The sequence below is a fragment of the Blastomyces gilchristii genome, assembly GCF_000003855.2.
Source record: "Blastomyces gilchristii SLH14081 genomic scaffold supercont1.2, whole genome shotgun sequence".
NCBI classification, from domain to species: Eukaryota; Fungi; Ascomycota; class Eurotiomycetes; order Onygenales; family Ajellomycetaceae; genus Blastomyces; species Blastomyces gilchristii.
In genome coordinates, this window is record NW_003101681.1 from 4,173,286 (window position 1) to 4,195,676 (window position 22,391).

At 31.2% G+C, this 22,391-nt stretch overlaps 1 protein-coding gene across 1 annotated transcript; it reads right to left on the reverse strand.

Annotated features, from left to right (window-relative positions):
* Positions 1-19,888: 19,888 nt before the first annotated feature.
* On the reverse strand, positions 19,889-22,391 carry BDBG_01275 (scramblase). The gene is made up of 3 exons (XM_002628321.2): positions 21,864-22,391; positions 21,622-21,793; positions 19,889-21,560 (listed from the first exon to the last, which is right to left on the reverse strand). The coding sequence occupies exons 1-3, from the start codon at positions 22,262-22,264 to the stop codon at positions 20,469-20,471; spliced, it is 1,665 nt and encodes a 554-aa protein (XP_002628367.1). The 5' UTR covers positions 22,265-22,391; the 3' UTR covers positions 19,889-20,468.

Consider the following 22,391-nt stretch of genomic DNA (forward strand, 5'->3'; position numbering starts at 1 on the left):
ATGTACAGAAACAGCTACAGTGTTACATAGCAATATTATCTTCATTTAATACATGCACTGTTAATATTCTTTGTATACAGTTATTATATAATCTGTATCAGAGATACATGCAGAAAACAGATCTTTATTACTAGAATAAATGATTACAGCAATTCTCTGTTTTCATATTATAAAGATAAGTTATTCTCATTTCTTTCTTCTCTCTTTTCTCTTCTTCAATCAATCACTAATTTCAAGCTGATATGAAAACTATTAAAACACTCTCAGAAACTCTCAAATTGAAGAGTATAGACTAATTAAATTTCAAATGTAGAAGAAATCAAATTATCTTCTATAGATTCAATTACTTATTTTCTCTTAAATAAAACAGCAGTTATGTCTCTCTCTTCTCTCAATCAAACAAAACATAACTTATAAAAAGTGAGTACTACATCAGATTATAATGATCAACACAGTCTCAGCATGCAGAGCTGCATATGCACAGTGCATGCTGAACTGAGAGACTGTGTGAATTACAAACTGATAGCAGCATTTCAGGGAGAGTCATGCAGTGCGAGAAAGCTGTAACTCTCAGTTATATATGCAGAGAGTGAATTGCTATAGTAAGTACATATGCATTGAAGTAATACTTTTTAATAACACTCAGTCTCTGATATGATGAAAATAGAGTCTCTTCATGAGATCTGTTTCTATCAGAAGTCAGAGAATCTTATATTTCTCAAGATTATCTTTGTATATCTTGTTCATGAAATTGATGAGAGAAATCATTGATTTCAGTATTCTATTCTTAATATCATTCAAGTGGTAGCAGAGTTCACCCTGACCACACTTTTTAAGTGTATATTTTCTAATTATTCACATTTATATAGATATATACTGATTATTTATTAGATGATATTAAGACAATGACTTATCACAGCTGTGTTACTCTCACTGTAAGAGATACACAGTTGATAATAAATATTGTAAAGACTCTGAAGAGTGAATATTTTAGAGATACTGCAGCTCTGTGATCTTGATTTTTTTTTATTTTTATTTTTTATTTTTTTCTTTTTCTTTTCTTTTTTTTTTTTCTTTCTCTTTCTTTCTCTTTTTTTCTTTCTCTTCTTTTTTTCTTTCTCTTTTTTTCTTTCTCTTCTTTTTTTCTTTCTCTTTTTTTTTTTTTTTATTGTGATTTTTTCTTGTTATTTTATTTTTTGTTTTTTTGTTATTTTTTGTATTTTATATTTTTTTTTTTAATTAAAATGATATTGATTATAATCTGTGTTTAGAAAAGTAATAATATTTGATAATACTCTCTGTTGAATTTTCAACAAATGAGCACTATGTTATAATATTGTGATTCAAAGGTTGCTTAAGCCAGCGTACAATTACAGGCGTACGCCGGCTTCTTATATATTGTAATTTCATACACTAATTTAATTAGCGGCCGCTATGGCCCCTTTACACTCATATGCGTACACTAGTAGTTCGGAAGCGGCCGCGGTATTATCCGACAGTCGTATGTTCTTCTGAATCACATTCTCTCCCACCAGATTCAGTCACGCCCATGTGACCATGTCATACACTCTAGCTTCATGCAGATTAGCTTGCCACTAGCATTTCACAATTGTGTGATCTATCTCTGATTCAGCTAGTGTTCTGTGTACACTCTCACAAAGAAACTTTCACTATATTATATCACTCATTCACTAACTTTTCTCATTCTTCAATCATCTTCTTCATTTCATCATCATTAAACATTATCATCATTCAAGATTTCTATCTCTTCTTCTGTTCAACTCTTTCTATCTGTTCATTTATCACATTATACACATTTCTGACAATGACTCTCTGTTCTCATAACAAGTGTCATCATAGTGCTCATACCAGGCAGTTTGTTAGCAGTAAGTGTAACACATTGTGAAATATAATCAGAACTTGTTTATCTTCTAATGATTGTCAGAACAATGTATTATCATGAATGATGACACATCTTCTTCATCTTCTTATACACTTTTAACTGTTTCTTCTTCTCAGTGAGTTTCTGATTGTGTTTTCTGACATGATTTTGTGTGAATGCAGATGCTGATATGTTTGTTTTTATTTATATAGAATTATCATATATTGACAGATTCACATCTGTTAATGATAGTGAACTCAGTATTGAATCATTGATCAAGAACTTGAAGAATGTAATAATGAAGAAATTATCTGTATCATATGTGACTGAGTCTTCAGTATTCTTCTCTGCCTCTTCTGTCACTTCTTTCTCTGCTGCTCTCTCTCAATCTTTCACACTTGTCTCTGTGTCTGATTCTCTCACTTCTGCTACCTCTGTTTCTGTGATCTCTACTTCTGCTACTTCTGGTTTTACTGTCTCTGTCTTTCTTACTAGCTCTCCCTGTTTCAAGAAGATGTTGTATAGACTTGATAAACTATGTTTCTCAGCATATACACTTCTACTCTTCTTGCTGACCTCTAGAATGATTTATTACATAAAGACAGTGTACAACACAACTATCTGAGATTCAGTTATAAACACTGATTATTACATTCATTTTAAATATTTGTGATGAGATAATTGTTCATTCATCTCAGAGAATCACTCTCTCTCTCAATAGTATCAAGATTATAAGTCTTTTTCTTTTTTTATCTTTTTCTTTCTGACACTGATTTTTCTGTTCTTAGAGAAAATCATTATGAGTTTTACTGTGTATAAAGTTATAATGTTCACAGATATTAAGAAACTTTTTACAACTGCAAAGTTCAATATTACAGAAATATCTACTCTGATGAATTTCTTCAGAATAATAGATCTATATCAGTCTATTCTCTAGCATCTATTGTCTGACTTCATGATGCAGGCAAAAGATATCTGTGTTTTCAGAAACAGAAACACAGATGTTATACTCTTTTACACTCACAGGCATGAGACTTGTACATCTTGTCTGAGATGTTATCATGGAAATGAGTCATTTACATACTGTATTCTGCTTCCTGCATTTCTCTGTATCTCTCTCTCTCTTTCTAAGAAGTCTCATGTATGTTGCAATTGTATGTATAACTCTAAGGTCAGTAAGTATTCATTCAGTAACTGTTCTCATCTCTGATTTTACAATTTTCATATACTAACAATGATTCTTAGTTACTTCAGTGTCAGAGACTATTCTGATTAAAGATAACAATGTCACTGAGACTATTCTCTCTCATTCTCAAGCTTCTTCTATCACTTTCTCTCTCTTCTCTGTAAGAAAGGTTGTGCACATACTGAGTTGTAAGTGTTCAGTGCTGAGTGACTTCTGCTGTTATTTATTCAGTTCTATGTCTTCTTCTTCTTCTGTTTCTTTCACCTCTGCTCTTCCTGTCCTGGCTCTCAGTTCTGCAGATCTCATGCTCTTCTTCAATTTCTCTACATATATGTGTGTGCATTTCTATATTAGCATTTCAGCCAATCTTGTAATAAATAACATTAATATCATACACAGAGTGATAGAGAAATCAGACACATGCACAGTGTTGTTATAAGAGTGGCTTGCAGCTCTCAAATCCCTTACAGATCTTGAGTTTTGAGATTTCCTTTATTTTTGACATTTTTCAGATGATATGATGTTGGAAATAGATTAAATGTGTAGTATATGAAAATGAATAAGATGTGTATGATAACATTTGTCTTTTTACAGCTGACTCTTACAGTTGATGATCAATTCATTATCTCTTTTCTTTTCTTATGCTTTTTCTTTATCTGCTAGTCACTACTCTTACATAACCTCTATATAGTACAGTGTTCAGTGACTAGGTTCAGCAGCTTTCATCTTTGTGATTCTGTCTCATGCATTATACTGTCTCTCTTCACTCACTCAGATCACTACAGTGAACAGCTCATTGAAACTAATCTCACTCAATCTCTGAGCATTTTCAGAGATCAAGATAACTTGATCTCATGCATCTGTGAATGTTTCAGATAGTTCATTCTCTGTGATCTCTGTGATTGAACTGGTGTAAACAGTCAAATTCAACTCTGAATTTCTTTTTCTTCTGTGACCTGACTCACATGTAAGTCTGCTACTCTGAGACTGCTCTTTGCTGTATTACATCTGCTGTCTGTGATGCATTATTATATAATCAGCTACAGTCTTATCACTTATTGAAGTGTGATATTCATCTGATTTCTTCATTTCTTCTCATTCTTTCCTTATAATTGTGAAAAGATTGAAATAAGTGAGATCATCTGATTTATAAGTGTCTATGATTTCTCTTACTTTGTAAGACTTTTCAATTGTAAGTCTCTTCTTTTTCAATACTGATGATAGTGCTGTGAATGATTATAATCTGCTTGAGTCTTGCACTTTTACTTTCATAAGTTATGAATCATTGATTAAGTTGTGTAAGATCTGTTCCTCTGATTCTTTCAATGCATACATTCTCAGAGAATGTGATTTGAGTATTTTATATGACTCAAATCACTTAGATTGAAACTTCTCAGAGCTCTCATTGTATATGAGAACTCACATTTTCATCTTGAGACTCAATTCCTTAACAAGTGAGTCTCATATTCTTTTTGATTGAATTGCTCAGTTCAGGAGTAACTTATTAACTTTTGCATGTGTGTGACTGATCTCTTTCAATCTTGATTCTGCATCTGCAACTATTGTGTCTGCAACTGCTGTTCTCTCTCTCACCTTTTTCAAAACATTCTCTGAGATGCGCGGATGCAATTCATACAACAGATAGAATAATAAATGCTTGATGACTGCATGCTGCCAGATTCGCGTGACTAATAGTGTCTGACTGAGATATTCATCTCATAATCTTGTAGGCTTGCTCACTAGATATTTCATCAGCATGTTACTCAAGATTTCATTCAAGTGTTTCATCTTTCTGTTTATCTGTGAATGATATAATGTTGTTCTATGATGTCTTATCTATAACTGGCTCATGAAATGTCTCACTGCTTCTTCTATGAGATTCACACTGTTATCAGTTAGAATCTCACACAGCATTTCATAGTTGACATAGATCTCATTATGTAGAAACTTCATCATTATCTTCTCTGTCATCTCTGAAACTGCTTTTATGACTGGCCAGTCAGTAGTGTAATCAATAGCAGTGATTATTCATCAATTTTCATTTGATATTCACAGCAATATGTCTATGAGGTTCACTTCTCATCATTTGAACAGTTGTATCATACATTTCATCTGATGTTGTGCTTTCTCACATTTCAATCCTTTCTTAGATTCTTTCATGACCTGGTAATTCAGGCACTTGTGAGTATACACCTGAATGTTCTCAGCCATGCTTGACCAGTATACTCTTGATTTAAGTACACTCATGAGTTCAGGGCTTTCTAAGTGACTGAATTCCTTGTGTATATAAGTCATCAAGTCATGTCTAAATGAAGATTCTAGATAGGGAGCTTCTATGTATTCTAGATTATGATAAAGCACAATGTCATTTTTCAATTTCCTCAGCTTGAAGTTCAGAAGCATCTCTTCTACTACTTTCACAAGATACTTATCATCTGACATCTTGTCATTCTTTAAGTGAGAGATCATGATGTTCACTCATTCTGATTTCTTGTATTCTCTCAGTACATTTAACATGAACATTTCTTGTGCCTGGTTCACAGAACTCTCACTCATGAAATTGAGTCTGTAATTGATTATGTTCAGCACCACTGTGTCTGATCTCTTTTAGTATTTGATATGAAGATTGTACACTTGAAACTCTGAGATTCAATATACTAAGTGTTTAAAAGGTTTTATTATTGATTATAGATAGATGAGGCTTTCATGATCTGTAATCACTGTTGTCATATATCTGTTGTTAATATATCTATCTCACAATACCAGTGTGTACTTAATCACTAGCAATTTCTTTTCATATACTGAATAATTGAGCTCAGCATCTGATAGTTTTCTATCATTGTACATCACTGAGTGCAGCTTACTGTTCTTATTCATCTGTAGAAGAGTGTCTCTGATAGCTTATTTAAATATGTCTGTCTCAATGTAGAAAGGTTTATTACAATCTGATTGAATAAGCACTGAGAATGTTATTACACATTTTCTCAGTGTAAGAAAAGCCTCTTCATACACAGTATTTCAGATAATTGAATGAAACTTCTTCTTTCATAGATTTGCATTTATTTCTCTTAAGAGATCTGAGAGTGATGTAGATATTCATATGAAATCCTTGATAAATCTGTGATAGTATGAGACCAACTCAAGAAACTATTATACATGATGTACATTTCTCAGTCACAGTCAATTCACTATAACATTCAATTTCTTCAGAATGAGATGTATACAGTCATCACTCACTACATGCTCTACAAACTTCAACTCTTCTATTTCAAACACACACTTGATTGATTTAATATAGAGCTTATACTCTGTCAGAGTTGTAAGCACTTCATTGAGATGCTTCAGATATTTGTCATATAAGTTTGAAAAGACTAGAATATCATTGAGATATATGAGACATGAGGTTTCATTCTGTTTATAAAGAATTGTATTCATCATCATTTGAAAGATAGCAGGTACATTTGTCAGACTGAATGACATTGTCAGAAATTCAAACTTCTCTCATTACATATTAAACATGATTTGTGAGACTGACAGTTCATCTACACAGATCTGTCAGTATTCTGAGAGAAGATTAATCTTTAATAGATATCAGGTGTTTTCAACTGTATTCAACTGTTATTGAATCTATAGCAGTGAATATTCATTCTTGATTATAAGCTTATTAAGTGCTTGATAATTGATATATATTCATCACTTCTCATCTGCCTTTTTCATAAATAGAACTAAAAAGCCTCACACACTTAATGAGAGTTATATGAGATCATATTCTAGAAGATTGATGATCTGACACTTCTGTTCTTTAAGATGTGTTTGTGACAGAGGATACACATTCTGATTGACTGGTTTTGCATCCCCTGTGTCAATCTCATGTATGAATCCTCATTTCAGCAGCAATTCTGATGAAAGATCTGTTTGAAAGACCTTCTCATGCTTCTTCAGAAGCTTCTTCATATGCTTGTTCTTCTATATATTCTTTATCTTGATTTTCTTCACTTCTGAGTCCTGTATAATATACAGAATACTTTCAGATAAGGTCTTGTAAATTATTCTCTTTACTTATTAATATGTAAGCAGATTTAATTCTTCTATATCAGAGACATGAAATGTCCTTCTCATATCAGTTGATAGAATTGTATGAATCATTTTCTTTCTATCAGTTAACTGCATATGACATGTACATCATTGAATCTGCAGATTGAACCTTTGAAATCAATTGAGTCTGAGAATAAGATTGTATTTCATGTTCTGCAGCTCTTATACTCAAATATAACAAGATTATTCTCTGAAGTGCAAGAAAACTCTTACTTTTATAAGTGATATCAGATATCAATTATCAGATAATCTTATATATTGAGAATTCTTCACTTAGTGAACCTCTTTCAATCTTCAGATTATATAATTATCAATATATTGTATAGAAGCTTCTGTGTCTGCTAACACTTTTATAGCTATCTCTCAATTCTTATTCAAGTGTCTCTTATACATTAACATTTCAGGTCTTAAGATATTAAGATAAGTGTTCACTTCATCCTCACCTGCATCTCAGTCAGAAGCCTGCTTTCTCTTGATATTTACAGAATTCAGAGAGTTATCTAACACAGGCATCTCTTTCACTTTAAAGACTTTTCATAGAATATCAGTGAGTGTCTCTGAGCTCACTGATTCTGCTAGTTTTTTGACTCTCTTGCTTCTCTTGACTGTGTATACTGAGTGCAATCTTTTACATCATGATTTTGATATCTGCAGTTGAAGCAAGCTTGATGCTTATAATATCAAGATTTTCACTCAGAGAATCTCTTTTTCAGAGGATTCAGTGCTTTAGTAATGATATTCAGATCTAGATTCATTGTGTCTGAGTGTGTGACTTGTATTATAGAAGTCTGATTATCTGTTCTTCACTGAGATATACTTAATTGCAGTATTTTCTGTTGTAATTGACTTGCTTATTTCTGTATAATAAGAATATTGTATACTTTCTTCACTGTGTCTGATTATAAGGTTAAGCATTTTCATTCTGCTCTCAACTTAGATGTAAGACCATGAATGAAGATCTGTAAATAGAAAGATGTTGAAAGCTCTTCATTCAATGTGAGATAGTGTAAGCTGAAGTATATAAAGTACAATGTAAGATCACTCACTTATCTACATTCAGTGAAGTATTCATAACACTTATCTCACATATTCACTTTCTCAAAGTTGTGTAAGATTCATTTAAAAAACTCATTTCATGTTTATAAGAATGAATATCACTCTGAGTCTGTGAGATTCATCTTTTCATCAATTATTTATAATGATTTCACTTTTCTGTGTAGAAATGCAGCAGATCTTAAGACTTGTTAAAATTCTGTTGACTGTCTGTCTATAAGTTTATATTCAATTCAATAATATAATTGCATCTGACTTAGTCAGCTGATTGCAGCATTATTTTTTCAGTTATTATTAAAGCTTAATAGCTTCAGCAGATCTTCTGACTTAATATATTTCATGCTTGAATTCTCATTCTGCACAGTGATCTCTGATGATGTGTATACTTCTGAAGAGATTGTGAACAATTATAATAAGATCTTCAGATTTGATATAGTTATCTATCTGTGTAAATGTTCAATCTTCTGCTGCAGGCCTAAGATCTGGTTTTCTCTATTTTTATTAATGATGATGATTGCATCAGTGAAGCTCTTCATAGTGAATACTTAGTCTGCAGTGAATGTCAATTATTATTTAACTTCTGTCTCAGCCTGTCACTGTGTACACAAGGCCTCAATCTCATTTAGAATCCTTGTACATGTACAGAGCTTTGATTCTGATTCAGTGATCTCAGCTGCTTTTCTTACTGCTTTGAGTAAATTCTCTGAGAGGTTCTGCATACCTTCCAGTTCAGGTAGCAGAGAAGAGTGTTGTTTGTATTAGCTAGAAGAGGTATTCATTTCAGTGATTTTCTCATTGATTGTATAATGTCTATTGTTATATTGCTATATCACTGTATTGTTATATCACTATATCATTCTATCACTATATCATTATATGATTTCTGTTATCATTGTATGACTCCGGTGGTGGCCACTCCTCTTCTTTTTATTCTTCTTTTGAGTAGAGAGCAGACTTCTTTGAATCTGGTTCACTACTTTCATTCCCTTTCTCACACCTCATCTGTTCGCGTCTCATATGTGGCATTCATCTGGGCATGGAGTTTTCCCTCAATAAGTGAAGCAGTATCAATCAGATGCTCTTTCACTCACTGTCCTTTGTATGCTATCTTTTGAGGTGTTTCTAGAACCACTCTGGCATGATAACTACAAATTGCTTTGTAGATGGAATTATCATGCCCTGGAGGAGCCTGCACTTCTCACCAGTTTTTAGACATGCTATCAGATGTGATTCAAAGGTTGCTTAAGCCAGTGTATGATTACAGGCGTACACCGGCTTCTTATATATTGTAATTTTGTACACTAATTTAATTAGCAGCTGCTATGGCCCCTTTACACTCATACGCGTACGCTAGTAGTTCGGAAGCGGCCGCGGTATTATCCGACGGTCGTACGTTCTTCCGAACCACAATATTATGTAAGTGAGAAATGATTTCATAGTCTTATTTAATGCCATTTTTAATAATGAGATCAGAATGAAAATGTGACTAAGAATTCAAACATATTCTTTATTTAAGACTAGATTTTTATTTGAAAAGTGAATCTGAGATCTTTAATATTTGAAATAACAGGATTTGAAATTAATGTGATGAATACAAATCATGATTAGAAGTAATGCTTTTAGACAATATAATAACTGTAAAGTTTGATTCTGGTCTCAGACATGATCACACGGTCAGTCTAGTCAACTGTGAAAAGATTTCACAGATCTCATTCTCAGATATATCAGTCTCACACTGACTGAATAAGTCAGAGTTAAAGTGATTCAGTATTGTAATATCTGTAAAAGCTTGTTTTAATTCTGCAAATGTCTGCATAGTATCTTAAGTGAGGATAAACAGTTCTATTTTTCTATCTTTCACACTTTTCTTTAACAGATCTATAAGAGGAGCAGTAATCTATGAATATATATAGATAAATCATCTGTAGAAATTCATAAATTCTAGAAATATCTGCATCTCACAGTACATCTGCAGTAGTGATCAGTTCTCAATAATAAAGACTCAGCTTCTATTCATTGAAATGTCATTAATTTCAATAATATAATCTAAGAAATCAATCTTCTGTATGTAGAATAAGCATTTTTCAGTGTTTATATAGAGTTAATACTATCTCAAGTAACTCAACACTTCTTAAACATGAGTATTATATTCTTTCTCTGTTTTCAAGAAGATTAAAATGTCATCTAAGTATACTATACAGAAGACATTGACAAGGACTCACAGTGTCTCATTTATATAGATCTGAAAGATAACTGAAGTATTACAAAGATTAAAAGATAAAACAAGATATTTAAAATTATCATACTTGATATAAAAAGCTGTTTTTCAAATATCATCTTTGTTAACTCTGATTCTATGATAGATATTCTGTATATCAATCTTTGAGAACATCTTTACTTCAGATAATTGATTGATCATCTCATCAATTAATGATAATAAATAGTAATTCTTAACTATCATCTTATTGAGATCTCTGTAGTCTATGCATAGACATAGTCTACTGTTCTTCTTAGATATAAAAAGTATAGACATCTCTGCTGAACTCTTTGATAAGTATATTCAGTTCTTTGATTGTACTTTCTGAAGATATTTATACAGAATATTCAATTTCTTTATAAATAAGTTATAAAGAAACTTATACAGTGCTGTTGCATCATCTTCAAGATAAATCTTATATTATATCTTGATATCAGAAAACTTCACTGCTTTTCTTTCTGAAAAGACATTCTTATAATCTGTAAAGAAATATTATATATATCTATCTTTAATAATAAATACTGCTACTAATCTTACAGTGAGAGTGATGACTTCTTTATCTATTCTTAAGTCTCAGTCACCTGCTATATAGTATATTAACTCTATCTTTTTCTTAAAATTCTTCTGATGAAACTCTTTAGATTTCTCTATCACTATTAGACTGATCATGTGACCGTGTCTGAGACCAGGATCAAACTTTACAGTTATTATATTGCCTAAAAGCATTACTTCTGATCATGATTTGTATTCATTACATTGATCTCAAATCATGTTATTTTAAATATTAAAGATCTCAGATTCACTTTTTAAATAAAAATCTAGTTCTGAATAAAGAATATATTTGAATTCTTAGTCATATTTTCATTCTGATCTCATTATTGAGAATGACATTAAATGAGACTATGAAATCACTTCTCACTTACATAATATCATAACATAGTGCTCATTTGTTGAAAATTCAACAGAGAGTGTTATCAAATATTATTACTTTTCTGAACATAGATTATAATTCATATAATTTTAATTATAAAAAAAATATAAAATACAAAAAAAAAAAACAAAAAACAAAAAATAAAACAAAAACAAGAAAAAATCAGAATGAATAAAAAAAAAAAATAAAATCAAAATAAAAAAATAAAAAATAAAAATAAAAAAAATCAAGGTCACAGAGCTGCAGTATTCTTAAAATACTCACTTCTCAGAGTCTTTACAATATTCATCACTAACTGTGTATTTCTCACAGTGAGAGTAACACAGCTGTGATGAGTTATTATCTTAACATTATCTAATAAATAATCAGTATATATCTGTATAAATGTAAATATTTAGAAAATATACACTTAAAAAGTGTGATCAGAGTGAACTCTGCTGTCACTTAAATAATATTAAGAGCAGAACACTGAAATCAATAATTTCTCTCATTAATTTCACAGATAAGACAGGTGAAGATGATCTTAAGAAATATAAGATTCTCTGACTTCTAATAAAAATGAATCTCACAGAGAGACTCTATTTTCATAATATCAGAGACTGAGTGTTATCAAAAAGCATTACTTTCATGCAATGCATATGCACTTACTGTGACAATTCATTCTCTGTATATGTGACTGAGAGTTGCTGCTTTCTCACACTGCACAGCTCTCTCTGAGATGCTGATACTGATTTGCAACTCACACAGTCTTTCAGTTCAGTATGCACTGTGTGTATGCAGCTCTGTGTACTGAGACTGTGTTGATCATTATAATCTGATGTGATACTTGCTTTTCACAGGCCATGTTTCATTTGAGAGAGAGAGAGAAGAAGATGTGACTGTGATTTTATTAAGAGAGAATGAATAATTAGTAATATTGAATGTAATTTGATTCTTCTGCATTTAAAATTTAATTAGTCTATACTCTTCAATTTAAGAGTTTCTAAGAGTGTTTTAATAGTTTTCATACCAGCTTGAACTTAGTGATGAGTTGAAGAAGAAGAGAAAAGAGAGAAGAAAGAAATGAGAATAACTTATCTTTATAATATAAAAACAGAGAATCACTGCAACTATTCTCTCTAGTAATAAAGATCTGTTTTCTGCATGTATCTCTGATATAGATTATATAATAACTGTATACAAAGAATATCAACACTGCATGCATTGAATGAAGATCATGTTACTATGTAACACTGTAGCTATTTTCATATATCTCTGAAAGCTGTTAATATTTTCTTTGTCTCTTTATATTTGATAAGTCAGTAATATATTTCAATGCACTCTCTCTTTCATTATTATTATTATTATTATCATTATTATCATTATCATCATCATTATCATTATCATTATCAACATTATCACTATTATCATCATTATTATCATCATCATCATCATTATTATTATTATTATTATTATATTATTTCTGACTGTCTCTTCTGCCTTTATCTCTCTTCAACACTCACTGAAATCAATCATGTCATTTCTCTTCAAATATTCTGTGATTCTGTGAATCATCAAGGCGTGTGAGCACTGTCACAGATTGAAGAAAGAGAAGAAGAAGATGTTCAAGTGAGAGAAGACAGATTGTAAGATATGTTATAATGTCTTGAAGAGACTTTATAAGAGAGTAAAATAATAATGATTTTAAGTAATACTTCTGATAGATTTAGACTGAACTAAGTATAGAAATAATGTGAATAGCATCATCTATGAGAGATTAAAGAAGAAGACAGTGAAGAGTCTCATATAGTAGTGATAAGATTAGAAGAAGTTCTGAGAATAGTTTGAGTTCAAGATAAAGAGAGAGAGAGAGAAGAAGAGTGTTACTATAAATAAATAGTATCAGAAGAAGATTAAGAAGATATTAAAGTGAGAGACAAAGAAGTCAAAACTGATAAGTTTTTTATTTATTGAGAGATAACAATTTTTGATAACACTTCTGTTCTCTAATTGATTAGTAGGAGCTGACAGAGAAGAAGAGGATTAAGGCCTTATTCAGGTCTCAAATGCACTTCATGATTCAGAATATTGAGAAGACAGCTCTGCTCTCTGAGCATGTCAATCTGCTTACTACTGAGATGAAACCTGAGGCAGCAGATCAGAAAATATGAGATTTTAAGATGCAGATTGACCTGGCTGAGAGAGAGCAGTAAGAACTCTTCTCTGAGAAGATAGTGAAGAGAGATTTTGAGATGATTATTATCTCAGATGAGAAGAAGAAGAAGAAGAAGAAGAATGAGAAGTGAATTATGAAGAATGATAAGAAGAATGAGAAAGAGAAGAAGTAGATTTTTTTCTTTTTATATTAGTTAGTTGTAAGTTTAAGTTTTTAATTATTAATAATTAAAATTGATTTTAAGTTTTCAAAAATTATTGTACAAGTTGTAATCAAGTCAGGAATGATATATATATATATATATATTTAACTATCATGATTCACAAATCACTATAATGTATAAGTATCAACATTTTTTCAACATTGATATTCACAATATTAATATATTTTTAATAATATCATCTGATAATATAATTTGGTAATACTCTCTTTCACAATATTAATATATTTCAAGAAATATGATAAAGATTAATCAAGATTATTTATTTACTTTTATACATTAATGATATTCAATCTGAGTTAGTACTAAAATTATAACTAAGCTAAGAAACAAGATTATTTTCTCTTATATTAATTCTTCTTACACACATCAGTGATCAGTTATTGAAAATAAATTATCATCTTTCTTAAATTATTATTATGTCTTCTGAATTCACTTCTTTCACTTCTTTTATTTCTATTGAAGATTCACAAACTCTTTAAGAAATCACTGTGAATTACAAAGTCTACATTGTTTACAATTCAACACAGAATACTCTCTTTTAATTATAATAAATGATCACTTTATTCTTCACATCTGATTTCAGGTCACAAAATTTATGAAAAACTCAATACAAATATTGAGATGAACTATGAAATAATTATTAACAGATTATATTATAAATTACTGAAGAGTCATCTCTCTACTGCAATCACTGCAACTCTATTCAGAAATATTCATTATAAACTAATCATGATTCTGGAGAAATTTTCCAACATCTGAAGTCATCAGAATGTAGATAATAAAAGAGAAATAATCAGAAAATTACTACTGAGCTGATAAGTTACTCTATCAGATAATGATTTTTAATAATACTAACTTTCTAATTTGAAGAAAATTATATGAAAATAATCATATATCAGTACTCTGATTTCATAACTCTCATCTGATAACTTTCATGAATAATTACTTTATATATATATATCTCTGAATCTTTCTCTTTAATTAATTGAAAACTCTGAATTCTGAACACTTCTTCAAATGCTTAATTTAAATCTTCATATTTCATATCAATTCTGTCTTCAGTTCAATCTCAAGATACACTACAAAGTCAATATACAACATTTAGAATCAGAGTTGAAGAATTATCAAAGAGTGTCTCTCACAGTGAATGCATGAACTAGTATAAATAATCTTACATTTATAAGAGTTACATGTTATTACATTGATAAGAACTGAACTTATTAAAAGATATTAATTAAATTTGAATCATTAATCAGTAGTCATACTGAGAATTATATAACAGAGATATTAATGACTGTGATTAAAAATGACTATTAAGATATTAGTCTCAGTCTTCTTACAATTATAACTGATAATGCTGTGAATAACTACACTATGATGAAGAGCTTGAAGTAAAAATTGACTTTGTATTTCTGAAATGATAAATAAGGTCATATTCTCTGTATTGCTCATGTGATTTAACTTGTGATATAAACACTGATAAAGAATCTTAACATTAAGACAAAGAATAATGAGATAGCTGATTCTTGAGATGAGAATGAGATAAAAGTGATTACTCAAGTAACTTTTACATTTACTTTGCAAAAGATAATGTTTTTTGACAACACTTTTTAATATTGCTTTTTAATAATGCTTTTTAATAATGCTACTGTTAATTTTGAATAGATTGACTAATAATTTAAATATCACAGATTTGAAACATTGTTAATACAATTTGTATCTTCTCTAAACAATAATAACAATTCTATAATATTCAATAAATAAACAAATCAGTCACATCACTGAATATGATACAGAATGTTAGAATATAGTGAAGTTTAATATATAAGATAGCTGTTCAGACTCTTCAATTGTATCAGATGATTAATTATTGAGTATAATACTCTGATCAGAAAAAGATTCAGATATTGAAACTTTCTGATATAAAGTAAACTCAGTTGAAATATGTGATTGATTTACTGTTTCAGTTTTATAAGATAACAAAGACAGTCTTAATCACTTGTATATCAATGCTGCAGTCAGTCTGATAAATGTATAACAGTTTATTTACTCATCTTGAGAAGCAGTTGAATCACTTAAAAAGAAATTCAGTCTGAGATGATGTTATAGTGCAGGCTATTATTACTGTAAGAAATAAACTGGCATATTACTACAGCAAAACTGAACAATCTTTTGCAGAGTACTATGCTGTAGCAGCTCTACTAGATTTCTCTTATTGAGTTAATATCTACACTTCTCAAGATTGAATAGAGAAGAAATGAGACTTGTATATTAAATTAGTCTGAGACTACTACAATGTCAACTATCAGAGATTTGAATGAGCAGATGTTCAAGATATGAAGACAGTGAAATATAATTCTCTAGTAAGTAATGATCTTTGATAACACTTCATATTTCATAGAACTATAATACTAACTTTGAAACAGAACTTGCATATATTAATTACAACTGAAAATCAGGCAAAACTACATACTTATAAAACTGAATTTGACTGCTATCTTCAAGATAATCTGATGAATTTACATGCTAAATCAATTCTAGAGTTATGAAAAATTGTTAAGAGTATATATTCAACTGTTGTACTGATGATACATGATATTCTGACAATTTCATTGATAGAGATGAGAATGAAGTGAAAGTTCAACTCAAGTTAAGATATTTATCACTATTACTGAGAATAATTACAAGAAGAAATAATCAAGAAACTCATGATTATAAAACATAAAATTATCAGACAGTTTAATATCTCTGATCACAGTATATCAGAGAAGTGTAGTTTTCATGAGAAAGTGAAGAATAAACTTATACAAGAATATATTTAGTTGTTTCATGAGTGTTATCAATAATTGTTATCAAATTCTGATTATATAAGCAATCACTAAATGAACTGAATGAGACTGATTTTAATCTTCAGTTTCAGTCTCATTCTGATTTTGAAAGAATAATCATCTTTCACAGTTTATTCTGAGAAATTACTCTCATTTCACTGTTCTTGAATTAAATCTGGTCATTTTTCATGCCATTTCTCTCAGAAATGGTTCATTTTCAGATTTTTTTGAGGCTTGGTCCTGGTGAGACTCACGCCAAGAAATGTATGAGATCAGATCAAATGAGATCAAATATGAAATTCATAGTCTTGCCGGCCAGTCTAATCACTATCTCTTCATTAGTGAGACAGTATCATCATATCTAAGTGACTTAGTTAATAAGAGAATTGTTTTCTCTCAATTACAGAAGATCTAGAATAATGTTCTCATCTATAATATTAACTATATAAAGAAGCAGACTGCTTTTCTTAAAGATTTCTTCTAAGTCTGTGATTATATACTTTGCTTAAATTATATTAAAACAGTGATATTTTATTTCATCAGTAAATTTTATATAATCTGATCAATCTATCTTCTTTCAATTCTTCATTAAGAAAATGAAATAGAATATGAAGTTAGTATTTATCTCAGAGTTAAGTAGACATCTCACTGATATCTTCTTATTCAGAGTATTTATTGTGATTATAATATAAACTCAGAGATATGAGAATTATTAATTCTTTATTTCTTTCTCTTCTTTATCTTCTGTGAATGTATTTGTCAGAAGAGAAGTTAACTTTAAGAAGATATCTTCTCAATTTCTTCTCTTCTTTAATTTCTTATAATTACTAGTATAGTGATTATTAGCTCTACAATTAAAATAGAGATCTTTATCAAATCTTTTTTAATATTTCTTTACAGTGAGTGAAGAATTAAAACACTTGAAATTCTTCTTTACTTTCTTCATACTAGAGCTGTCACAGTGCTGTTTAGATTCTATTATTAATTACTTAGAAGAGATTTTATTAATCTTTTTCTCAGAGTATTAATTATTTAAATAGATTTAGAAAGTCAAGTTAATAAGCTCAGTATAATTAATTAATAAACTCTGATACTGTAATATTATTATCTATATCTTATGAGTCAGCTTTATAAGATAAAGCTGTATTTTTAATTGATTCAAATTATCAGTTAATTTCTCTTAATATTCTTTAAATCTTATATTGAAATCAGAAGAATTCTTATTATCTTATTAATATAATAAGTTAAATCACTATACTGCTGTAAAGCTGCAGTTATAGTAATCTTTAATTTAATTCAGTAGAAAGTTTTTGAATACTTCTTAAGTTATAACAGTATTAATACACTCAAGCTCTCTCTTCTTAATAACTTAAGTAGTCACAGAGATATCTTCAAGAAAGTTGACAGTATATATTACTTATATCTCATAAGTATTAAACTGACTTGAGTTAAGATGAAATTTTTATTCAAGAATATAGATAAAGCTGTGAAATTCAAATAATATATTTCTCTTATATCTCAGAGAATCTTCAATCTTAATCTCTCTATTTTTATAATAGATGTAGATGTATAGAGACTATAACAGTAATAGAGCAGTTGAAGAACTTATATTAAAATATACAGTGAGTTCAGAAATCTTGAATTTTTACTGAGATAGAGATGTACACACTCTAGAGAATGATATAAAGTTTTCTTCGAAGAGTGAGATCAGATCAGTCTCAGTGTAAGTATATAAGATTATATCAGTCTGTTAGAGCTTAACTGATTCAAACTTATAATCAGATTAAGTAATTTAAATTGTAATATAATAGAGTTAAAGCAGTGACTAGTCAGTGATATTATATAGAAATAGTTATTTAAAAAGTTATATAAATAAGCTTAACTATTTTACTTGAATAGTGAGCTTATAAGCTACAGAGTTATTATGAGAATATCACAGATATAATACTTAATATACTATGAAAATTATATAAGAAATATAGTAACTCTTGTATATATTCTTATAGAAGAAAAAATGAATTACTGACTTCTTTAATAAGAAGTCAGTATCTAGCTATTCTGTATAGATAATGAGTAGATACTCTTCTCTTATTCTATGAGTAAGAATAGTCAGAGTGATATCTCAGTAGTATCTTACTACTATAAAAGAGTAATCTGCTGATCTTGTATAGAAGTGAGGTTTTTATATTTATCAATCAGATCTTTCTATAATATATTTAAATAATGTTATAGAGTGATTGAAAACCAGTTTAAACAGTCTGTAAGATAAATGAAATCATCTGCATAAAAGTAATAAGCTGTGTGAAACCGCAACAGAGCCTTGACGCGGCCGGGAGCATGATAAGTATATTTAATAAAAGATTTAATAGTGAATTCAATGAAAAATTTAATAATAGATTCAATGAAAGATTTTAATAATAAATTTAATAAAAGATTTTAACAGTGTATTTAATAAAAGATTTAATAGTGAATTTAATGAAAGATTTCAACAGTGTATTTAATAAAAGATTTAATAGTAAATTCAATAAAAGATTTTAATAATGTATTTAATAAAAGATTTAATAATGAATTTAATGAAAGATTTAATAGTAGATCTGAATATAAATAATAATAAGATTATAAATTCAGTTCTTCTATTTCTTTTATTATATATTTTATTATTATTATATTAATTATCTTACTTAAAAATACTATATTAAATAAAGTTAAAGCTGTTAGAGTTGAAGAAGAGAATATAATTACTAATATTTAAAAAATCTATATAGAAGAATTAATTATAAAAATTATAGATTTATTCTTCTAATTCTTCTTCTTTTTTCTACTTATTAATTATTTTATTATCTCTCTTATTCTTTATTTTATTAATAATCACTTATTTATATAATCTATATAAGATGTTAGACTCAGATATAGAGATTTATAAATATTAAAAATTCTCAGACTAAGTCTTTATATTCTTCTTATTTATTTATTTCTTTATCTTATTATTAACTGAATTCTTTTCATTATTCAAAACTTCTGAAATAGATAGTTTAAGAAGACTGAGATATAAAATAGAAGTCTTTATATAAACTTATAAAACAGCAGAATAATAAGTATTATAAGATATATTAAAAAAAGAGTTAATTGATATATATGAATTTAATGATAAAGATAAGAAAGACATGTATTTGAATGATATTTAATTGAAAAAGATATATATTTGATATTGAATAATTCTAGAGAAATGCAGATATTTTGATTTTTTAGTGATATTTTACTACTAATTTTCAGAGGGGGCTGAGCGGGATTTCCTGCGAGAGGTGTTGGTGTGATGGGGGACGGCCTTTGAACAGGACGATATTTTGAGTATTGCGGGGTTATTAAAAAGGAAAAGGGAAAAGCCGAGAGGATAGAAGGATTGTATAGTTCTGTTTTGCAAGTTCTGCACTATTGTGCCAGACGTAATGCTTGCGAAAACAAAACAATGCCAAGACTTGGGGAACATAAATAAATACTCCGTATAAAAATTCAAGACCAGATTGCAGATTGCAATGTCAACAGCCGGAAAGTCCAGTATTGTTGTCACACAAATTCTGGTAATGACAACAGAAAAAAAAAGCCCTACACAAAATAATTAATACAAGCAGATATTAATCATTGCGTTCAAACATAAAGTAGTAAATCTAGCAGCAATATCTATGATATGTTTCGAGAAGCATATAGAAGTAAACCACTCCATACAAAGTTGGATCAACATCAAATGCCTTTCTTTCTTTGCACGGGTCTATGTAGAAAAAGTTATTTAAAGAGAATATAAAAATACAATATTATATAAAAAATTCCGCCAGATGCGGTGTAATATTTATGGGAGACATATCAAAAGAAATCCCCCCAGCCATTACCGTCCCCATCGCCATCGCCTTCGCCTTCTTCACCCCACCCGCCATTACTTCCACCGTCTCTGTTCCACCAATCCTGTCCACTCCCCCCCCAGACCTCCTCGTCCTGGTAGGCCCCATCCTCCGGCGGTGGGTGATCTTGCGATTGTTGTGTTTCATCTGGCTGCTGTTGATTATCAGCAGAGGCACCTCTTTGCATAGCTTCGTATCCAGCCATAGTTCCAGCTCCAGCAACACCTCTCCCGATTGCGCCTGCAGCACCTTCCGCAGCAGCGCCTTCAACGGCCCCTCCGGCAGCACCACCCGGAGCACCACTGGCAGCACCCTCACCTCCTCCGCCACCCATCCCGAAAAGTGGAATGGGCAAACCACCAGAAGAGCTATGGCGGCTGAAATAATCGAAGTCGATTGTGACAGCGGTGGCAAGTATCACGGCGCGTTGGTCTAGTGTCATCCCACTCTTATCGCTGCTATCATACAGCGGGTGTGATTCTTTATGCGTTTGAGAGACAATGTGATGTCGATCTCGCTCCTCCGCTAACGCTGCGGCGTCCATCCGAAGCGCATACATGCCGGTATCTGTAAATAGCTCCCGAGCAAAGCCGACGAAGTTACGATTCACGGATCCGATCAGCCGTGAATCTGCGGATCGGAGAGAGAAATCCCATGACAGGAATGGTTCGTCTACGTAGGCAAATTGGCCAAATTCGCCGGATGCTCCGGGTGCAGAAGTGCTGGCAACTTGTAATTTTTGAGATTGGGAAAGGTCTGCGTTCGATAGAGGTACGTGTTTCGTGTGGAGATCGGTCTCCGGAGTCGGATTTGGATGGAATAGGAAGAGGTTGTATTTTCGTCGCAGAGGAGCCCATTGAGAATGAGTTTCACCAACCACGCGCATATCTGCAAGGTCAAGGGAGGATATTCGCGCTGAATCGCCTGAGGTAGCAGCAACAAGGGGTTCCGCAGCGTTGGTTTGGACGGCGGCTGAGGATGAATGGGATGAAGAGGCTACGTCTAACGGATCGTAAACTCGGATTCGACTATTTATCCATGAGAAGGGCCGGTGAAACTGGAGAAAATAGTTAGTACAAATGGTATATTTGAAATATTACTTAGGGCAAGTAACATACACGTAGGACTTCATTTTGATGTTTGTCAAAGACATGAGTGACAAACGCGCGATGTGTTCGAAACCATTGACGAGCGAGCATGCTACCCATACTATTCCCCTGCTCAGCTATGTATCCGACATGGTTCCCTTGCGCATCCAATATTGTATACCGGTTGGCTTGTTCGAAGCCACTGTACCACATCAGTAAGAACGGCGACTTGTGAAGGATGTCACCGCAAATTGAATGAAGGGTCTACGTACAGGAGCACATTCATCATCTCCAGCTGCCTCTGGACAACCAAGCCGGAGTTTGCTAGGAGCCCCGCAGCTGGATGGGTCTCCCTAAGAACTGCATGTGGATCTTCTGGGATGTGAACGGGAGAGATAAGTGTGTTGTCTTGCGGGTTGGTATCCCGTAGTGTTGCGGAGACAGAGTCTTGCGCCGAGGCGGGAGCGTTTTCAGGCCCAGATTGCGCATTCGCCCGGTCTCCCCGGCGCGGAGGAGGGATGGAATTCCGCCGATTCGGGATATTTTGCGGTTTCCGGCGGAGGGACGTTATTCGTGAGCCTTTCCTTGACCAAGGGTTTGTTGATCTGAGCGAGGCTGTTCGGGTGCCAAATGAGGGGCGAGGTTCAGGTAGCTTCAGTCGCTGGTGCCACATGATAGCAAAGCGGACATGATAATCAGAGGGGGGAAGGTTAAATATATCATTCCCAGTCTATATAATGAAGTTTCTGAGGCTTGTGTACCGGTACAGGACAATTAAATCTATTTAATATGTGGCGTCC